At 39.2% G+C, this 8,746-nt stretch overlaps 1 protein-coding gene across 1 annotated transcript; it reads right to left on the reverse strand.

Annotated features, from left to right (window-relative positions):
- Positions 1-1,748: 1,748 nt before the first annotated feature.
- Positions 1,749-5,779, reverse strand: hspb7 (heat shock protein family, member 7 (cardiovascular)). Its single transcript, XM_049581065.1, has 3 exons — positions 5,365-5,779; positions 2,563-2,687; positions 1,749-2,402 (listed from the first exon to the last, which is right to left on the reverse strand). The coding sequence occupies exons 1-3, from the start codon at positions 5,540-5,542 to the stop codon at positions 2,223-2,225; spliced, it is 483 nt and encodes a 160-aa protein (XP_049437022.1). The 5' UTR covers positions 5,543-5,779; the 3' UTR covers positions 1,749-2,222.
- Positions 5,780-8,746: the final 2,967 nt, after the last annotated feature.

Genomic DNA, 8,746 nt, shown 5'->3' on the forward strand with positions numbered 1-8,746 from the left:
CATAATAACAAAATGCTTCTGTTCATCCATGAAGGCGACAACCACCACAAGCAGCAACCGCAGTAACACATGATATTTTGGTAAACTGATATAAAGTTGGAGCGACAAATCAACTGAATGGTAAACCCCCCCAAAACCTTTTTAGGGTTGAATTTTATTTTGAGCTCAGTGTACAGTGGGTTACTATATTGAGTAGTATCAAAGCAATGTCAGAGCCTATTATGCAGGTCTTCTAAGAATAATGATGCAGAATCACTGCCAAAGCACTCCTCAAGGGAACATACAAAGCATTTATTTCAGTGCTACTCAGTACAACATTATAAATCATGTTTTTGTAATGTGGTGTTCCACAGGGAGAAGCATGCCAAAATGCACGTTCAGGCCACAGCCTGGCTCAAACATCGAGTAAATTACAGCCCCATAACAAAGACTTCTAAATTAGTTTTGCTTGAATAGAGTCTTTGAAATTCCCTTCTCATGACAGATGCCTTGTAAATGCCCCCACACATAAAAGACCGAATAGAAGCACCTTGAACCCTCTGTTTCAGCTCTGTTTCGTATTGATTTTGAGAGTAGTTTGCCTTGTGGTGCTCACTGCTTACACACATTCAGGCCTCCATTTGTCTTATTTTTATCTATGTGGATATATGGTAAAGAAAACAATGTCGTTGGGGCAATCATACATTCAAAACGGATCATTAATTCGTCGACATTAAATAACGTCAGGTAGTCAAATTCTGGTTCTGCTCTCAGAAAAAAAAGAAAAACTTGGGCAGCAACTTAGCAAGGATTTGATATCAAGGTAATGTCCTCTAACACACCCTCCACCAAAAATTTAGAGCTGAAACCAAATACAGAGTTTCTTTTTCATATTTTATTATTTCCCACAAGGTACAACTCCAGTGAAATGCAATCCCATCAGTTCCTTCAAGTTGTGCTTTATAATTTAGTTCTTTTTGCCTCTCCTTATATTGTAGGCTGCTGCTTTACAGCTCATTGTCCATCTTTTCAGATTTTGGTAATCCATGGTTTCTGGTTGTTGCATGATAGTTTTGGGTACAGTTGTATTATTAGTATAGTATAGTATAGTATAAAATAGCAAAGCATAGTATAGTATAGTATAGTATAAAATAGCATAGTATAGTAAATTAGAAAATTACAGTACAGTATAGTGTAGTGTAGTGTAGTATAGTAATAGTATATAGCATATTATATATTATAGTATAGCACAATACAGTATAGAATAGCAAAGCATAGCATAGTATAGTATAGTATAATGTATAGTATGGTGTTGTGTAGTATAGCATAGCATATCATAATGTCGTATAGTATGCTATAGCATAGCATAGCATAGTATAGTGTACTATAGTGTAGTGTAGTGCTGTGTTGTGTAGTATAGTATAGTAAAGTAAGTAAGTAAGTAAAACTTTATTTATATAGCACCTTTTTTAACGCAGGTTACATATAGTATAATATAGTACAGTACAGTATAGTGTAGTGTACAGTACAGTGCAGTATAGTGTAGTGTATAGTATAGTATAATATAGCACAGTATAGTGTAGTGTAGAGTATAGTACAGTACAGTATAGTGTAGTCTAGTGTATAGTATAGTACAGTATAGAACAGTACAGTACAGTGTAGTGTAGTGTATAGTATAGTATAGAATAGTATAATATACAAATATAGAAATCAGGTTTTTCTAACCTTTGATGAAAACAATTTGTCATAATTCAATCAAAAGGCTCACACGTTGTCAGATGTTTATTGTCAAAGCAGGATAATTTTTATTCACACAAATGATAATATACAATAAATTATTATTAACGTGACAACCATCAATTTCAGAGGTGAGTTTTCGTTTTTAGAACTGTGTTAGAAGTGAACTGATCCGTCAATTGCTCTGTGTGTGTGTGTGTGTGTGTGTGTGTGTGTGTGTGTGTCTTTGTGAGAATGCTGTACTTGTCCAGCCCCTGTGTCTCAATATGTTACACGTAGGTATGACCTATTGCTGCTGTGTATGGTGGACTATGTCAGAATATAAATGAGCAGCGACAGGCATTGTTGCAGTCACGGAGGAGGATGTGGCATGTTTCATAGAGCGCAGTGCCAACTCTCTGTTGAGTGTTTAAAGTAAAGAATGGTTTGAGTGAAGACAGGAAATAAAGGAAGTTGCATAAAATCACAAAAAGTGAGAGGTTTATGATAAGAAAGCAGGTCCCTCTCTAGATCTTGATCTCGGTGCGGAAGGTTTGTACAAGCTCGTGTTTGGCCGGATGTCGCCGTGCCCTGACTGTTAGGGTCCCCTCGGTGCCCAGTGATGATGTCACTGAGGTGGGGTCCACATCCTCAGGTAGCTGGCACTTGTGTGTGAAAGTGTTCATCACTGAACCATCCTGGGCCAACTGTGAAAGACAGAACATTACAAATGACTTCATTTTTCATGACTGTGGAAAGATGCTGTGTGAAGTGGTTTTTCCACTCAGCAGACCCGAACCCACCCAGACACCAACATTGTTTTAAGGACTTATGTAACCATTGTAAATCAAATGGAAGCCTGCCCACCTTTTCTGCTCGAACTTCAATCTGGTTGTTGGATGTGGTGACGATGACATCTTCAGGGGAGAAGTCTCGCACGTCAACTGTGAACTGGTAGGAATCCCCAAGAGTCTTGATATTTCCAGATCCGCCTAAATCAACCACAAGATGAGAGAGGATGTCAGACCACAGGGGGACTCAGATCTTTCTTTCTTTCTTCCTTTAACAATTAATTTTCACAGAATTGTCATTGTCACTGCATGCTAAGAGAGGAAGCATATTTCTGGTGATAATTACAATACCTGCAGGTGGTGTTTCATTAGGGATCAATTGTAGACATGTTTCAGGTTCTCATTAATTTCAAACACATCATGCTATTGAACATTTTTTACTTATTTTCATTTGTGTTATATGCAGGTGACTTAGAATCCATACTAAAATCAAACATTATTTAGGCTCATTATTTCTGTTTCAGTGGGTCTTTCCATAAATGGCCATACAAATAACAACAGTCTCAAGGTCACCTCTCTGTTACCTCCAAGGCAGCTGAGAGATTTTAGGTTTTCTAAAGAGGCTGATATGGCCAAGTGATGTAATTTTAAAACACGTGCCTTTGTGTTTTGTGAACTTTAAAATAAAAAAATGTTAACCCTTCACTACAATTAGCTAAAAAAAATATGTCTTTTACATTAAGACGTTTTGACACGTCGCAGTGGGAAAATTAATGCTGGCTGAATCCCATTTAGCTGCTTCATTGTACTTGCATTTGTATAACGCCTTTCTAGTCTTGCGATCATTCAAAGCTGCTTTAGACTTCATGCCACTTTCATCCATTCACACACACATTCATACACTAGTGGCTGAGGCTACCATACACTGTCCCACATGCATCCGTTTAACATTCACACGCACTAATTTTGGCGTTTCGGTATCTTGCCCAAGTATTCAACAAGTGGACCTGAGGAGCATGGAATTGAATCACCGATCTTACAACTATTAGAAGTGGACAACCTGCTTCACCTCCTGAGCCCACTTTCTAAAGCACTTACTGTTTGAACTGAAATGGGTCATAGCCCATAATGTGGCTCTGATAGTAGTTTATACCATTTATTTGGTTTTCCAACAAATTAATGTAAATACAAACTTAAAAAAACAGTTTGTTACTGCCTGAACTGGTTTGTTGAGCCTGGTTAAGTATCTTTATAAGCTTTGACAGAGTTAGACCTGGAAAAGTTAGATTGCTTGATTTTTGGAATTGGTTTGAGTTAAATGGCTATGAGAAGTATGAACATAGTTTTCCTAGTTGTGGAACAAATTTGAAAATTGTATGATTGCCTCACTGTGGTTATACCATAGCCAGCACTACAGCATCTTGGCTGTATACCTTATTGTATTAAGATGGCAGCTACAGAGAGTCACTGTAAAGTCACAGTTCAGATAAATCAATAGTGTGATTTCAGCATTTGTTTTTTGCAGATACCATGAATTTTCTCTCTTCCCCAGCCACTTGCTAACTTTGTCTCTCTCCTGTTTTGTGCCGGGCAGTTAGCCAACAGATCCATCAGAGGCATTTCACTAAAAAATGAAGTAGATGAGAGCAGAGTTTGGAGGAGGGAAAACAATGAGCTAAATAAAAGGCTAAATAAGGACTGTATAGCTGAGAGGAACTGCAGAGTGGGGTGAAACTTTTCACTATGAGCGACACCTTTCACATTACACATCATAGTCACTTAATCTGTGGTTAATATAAAAGGTAGTGATGAGTGCAGCTTTGATGATCTGTATGGGGATACAGTAGAGAAACACGTGATCATCATACAGTCTGATGCGTCAGTGTCTGTCCTCAGTGGGTCTGAGCTCAGTGAAGAACTAACACATGACACAATGACTGGAAATGCTCGTGTTTGAGATATTAGCTCTGACTTAACGTATGCAGGTCAGCTTGACAGTGTGACATCATTCCAACTGCGTGTGTGTGTGTATGTATTTGCTGTGTACACCGGTCACCGGGCAACCATCTGGTCATTCCTTATGCAGGCGTCATTCCAGATACTCAGTGTGTGAAGTCACACATGGCAGTCAGTACAGCATTCCCCGGCTTGCTTGTGTGCGCGCATGTGTGAGTATGCGTGTGTGTGTGTGTGTGTGTGCCTTGCATTCCCTTTAGCTGCACCCACCCTCAGGCTCCTGTGATGCACCTATGGGATTCCAACAATGGTTCCAAAACGCTTGAGCTCTGCCCCTGACACACGGGCCGCACAGACTCTGAGTCCCTTTAAAGTTCAGATGTCACACATTGACACTTCTGTGTGTGCCAGCAGTGAGCCAATACAGAACAGTTCACACTGGATTCGCACATGACTGAGCTAGAGGATGAACCAAGCACTGTAAAGTGAAATGTGTCCTGACCTTAATGTGCATTTGTAGATGCTTGGAAAACCTGGAAGAGAAAGCCAAGCAGTGCCTCCCTTTCTTCAAAAAATGCAGCTCCAACTTGGGTTTTCCTTTGTGTAAATCTGTTTTCTTTCCATTTTTCTTTTTCCACTTTAGTTACACCATCAAACTATGGCTGCACTCTTGCTTAGAAACATATTTGTACACACACATCGACCACCAATTGCCTTTGTCTTTTGAACTCAGTCGTCCCTCCTCTGAACTGTCACCTCGGCTATATTTTATCACCGCTTTATGTAGAAAAACACCCCACTTTACGCAAATCTCTTCCAAGCACAGACATAAATCTGTCTCCTCAACCTGCTGTTGCTATCATTTCAAACCACTTTTGTATACAAAATGAGTTACAGAGACCTTAAATTGCTTCAAACTTACTGGAAAACCCCAAGGCATCACTCCCAGGCCCCATGAAGGAGCCAAAGTCCTCAGCGAACAGTCCCCGGCTTTTCTCCATGTATGGGTTACTAGAGGATGAGGATGAGGATGAGGACGAGGATGAAGTCTGGTGGAAACTACGCTCCGATCGATAGGCAGAGGAGTTGGTCGCACTCATGGATGGGTGAGAGTGCTGGGGAAGGCAGAGGAGGAGATTGAAGGGAGGGAAAGAGGGAGGCGGAGAGAGTTGCTTCTTCTTGTGGCTCCTCTGGGAGTCTTCCAGAGGCTTAAATGTAAGAAATAATTTACACAGCTCTTCTGTTGTCCTTCTGTTCTTTCTGTCCCTTTTCTCTCTCTATTTTTTTCTTGCTTGTGTTAGGTAAAATCACTTGTTTTCCCACTCTCCTGCAGCCACCCAGCCTTGGCCCTTATATACTGTATGGCCCCATGTTTGGTTGGGCGGTTGCGCACGTGTGTCAGAGCTCACTGGGAAAGGGTAATGGTGTTCTATATTTATCGTGAGACTCACCGAGCGATCGACACAGGGGTCTGTGGTTTGAAATGTTCTGGGCATTGAGGCTATGAGGTTAAGAGCAGGCGAGAGAGAGAGCGGGGTTTGATAGAGAGGTAGAGAAAGAGCAGAGGGTAAGGGGGGGCAACAGTTGTCATTTCAGACACACCATCCCTGAAATAGCTTCCCTCTCCTCTCTTTAATTCTCCCCCTGCACTCCACTGCTCCATCAATCTGTTCTGCTCTCCTAACATCCAGCGCCTTTGTCCTGAAACTGGATCCTCACATGGTTCTGCCATTAAGTGTCCAATGTTTTCACAGCATGGTTTCATCTCATTAGAGAGACTTCTGACATCTGTTTATTGATTTAATCTCTCATATGTTCAACCTCTAAGCACACAGCATTAACACCAAATGATTCGTCGGAAAACGCTGCTCTTTCTCCCGCTGAGCTGGGTGGAAGTGTATTGAAAAGTGAAAAGGGGAGCCTCACCTCTTATCTCAGAGGATAAGTTAAGAGCAAAACAAAGATGGAAAGAATGTGCTTGAAAACAAAGCCGTCAGAGGGAGCAGGGGACTTAGTAGTGACATTGCTTTGTGGCTATTAATATCTGCAGAGAGAGCACAGGCCATCATGATTAGAAAACACTCTCTGCTCTCCTCTCTAGTTGCTGACAGATTATCTATTAAAATCCATTTATGGGCTCATTCACATTATGTATTTGATTTGTACGTTGTCTTTGCAGCCAAGAGTGGATTGCCTATGAAATGTGTAACATATACAAGGCATCATTCTGTTATTGATTGACACCACAATGCCAAACATCAAATAGCTGCCATCACAGTTATCCTGAAATCGAAATTCAAGGCAGTGCGCTGTTGAAATAAAACTCACAAAGGTTGCCGTCTTTTGTTTTGAAGCTATGTTTGAAAGGTTACCCAGCATTACAAATGACCCCACACAGTGATATGTGCTTTCAGTCTTATCAGATAAGAGCTCTATAGCTCAGAGCCCCCAGCTGAAGGTCTAAATTCAGCCCAGCAACTCACTGTCTCCCTGTCACCGAGCATACAGAGCCTCCTCCCCTCCATAGTAACAGCAGTAACACTTTTGGTTCATACTGACATTTGATTAAAAATGATGTTTTCCACCTCTGATTGTGCTGTCATTGAGACCAAAGCAAGTGGTTGTCTGCAAAATGTGTTATGAAATGTCACTGATGTTGGTCACACAAATTTCTAATTAATGTCTTGGGGCATTTTGACACAGAAAAGGTCAAACTGAACTCAGCTGGTATCTCAGTTTTTTAAGAAGTTGAATATATTTCAAAGGGCTGCTTTTTTAAAATTATTCAACAAAATAAAAGTCTTTTACCCCAATCAGCAGTTCTCAACCTGGGGGTTGGGACCACAGATGGGTTGCAAGGTAAGTGTGAAAATACTTAACAAAAATAAAAAAAATAAAAAAAATTAAATTAAATTAAATTAAACAAAATTAAATTAAATTGAATTTAATTAAACTAAAAGAAATGAAATTAAATTGAATTTAATTAAGCTAAAAGAAATGAAATTAAATTGAATTTAATTAAATTAAAGTCTAATGATGTGAAACAGTCCATATTTCATAATAAATGAAAGAGCAAAGATTTTTAAAAATTTATTTATAGATTAAATTAAATTAAATTAAATTAAATTAAATTAAATTAAATCAATCAATAAATAAAAATCTTTGCTTTTTTATTTACAATGAAATATGGATCGTTTCACATCTTCAACCTTTGCAAAAACCATTTAAGTTACATTACATTTGGTTGAACTGCTTGCAACTCATAAACAAAAGGCAGCCTGTAAAGGGGTCAAATCAAATCCCTAAAATCTGCCAACCTCTCATATGCAGCATCAAATTATGCCTTATTCAGAAATTTGAAAACTGGTTACATCACACCCAAAAACAAACAAACAAACAAGAAACAAACTGTAGGATGCCTTATTCCATTAGCACTGGTGTTCGAATAAACAATCAGGACTGTATCAATAAAGAGCCCAGACTGCTATATTAGAGAAATGATGGGATGAAAGTGACTGAGGGGTGTGTGCAGGGAAGGTCCAGTAGGAATTGGGTGAGCACCGATGGGTGAGATGACGAGAGTTGGACAAAGATGAGAGGTTGTCGAATAGAGACACTGAGATAAAGGAGAGATTAATAAACAAAAGGTTGGAATGGGAAAGGCTGGAAAACATAGTAAAGCGCCAACAGGTTGTTGCATTCAAGACACCCTGAAAGTGGGACATTTCTCTGTTGGAGCCTCAATAATCAATAAAGACAGAAAAGCATTGTCACAGTGTGAAATAAAGGAGTTTACAAGTAAAAGTTTGGAGTACGCAGCGAGGTGGATCACATATGAAATATGGTTTGTACAGCTGAATGTATGCAGATGATTAAATTTTATGCGTAATTTATGTTGTTGAAATTATGTTGTGATGATTACTTTTCTTTTTTTCTTTCACTTTTAATTAAAATTGTGATTTGTAGAGAACAGAAAGGCGGGCTTGCAACCAGAAAGTTGCTGGCTCCTTACACTTAAATACATAAATACATTTTGGTTGGGGATAAATAATGTTCATCCTGCAGTTAATCTAGCACCAAAGATAGAGACAACATTTTTAAATAATATAATAATGATATGAAATATTGCCAAGAATAACTTCAGGCAGCCGGCCAGGAACACAGGGATTGTGACAAACAGTGTGACAGGAAGAAACGTAAGAGAGTCAATCTGATCTAGCTTTCAGTAATCCACCTTGTCTCACCATGACATTGAGTCACCTCTATATGTGTGTGTTTGTGTATGCATTCCTATCTGCCTACAT

This window comes from Epinephelus fuscoguttatus, linkage group LG7, assembly GCF_011397635.1.
Source record: "Epinephelus fuscoguttatus linkage group LG7, E.fuscoguttatus.final_Chr_v1".
NCBI lineage: Eukaryota > Metazoa > Chordata > Actinopteri > Perciformes > Serranidae > Epinephelus > Epinephelus fuscoguttatus.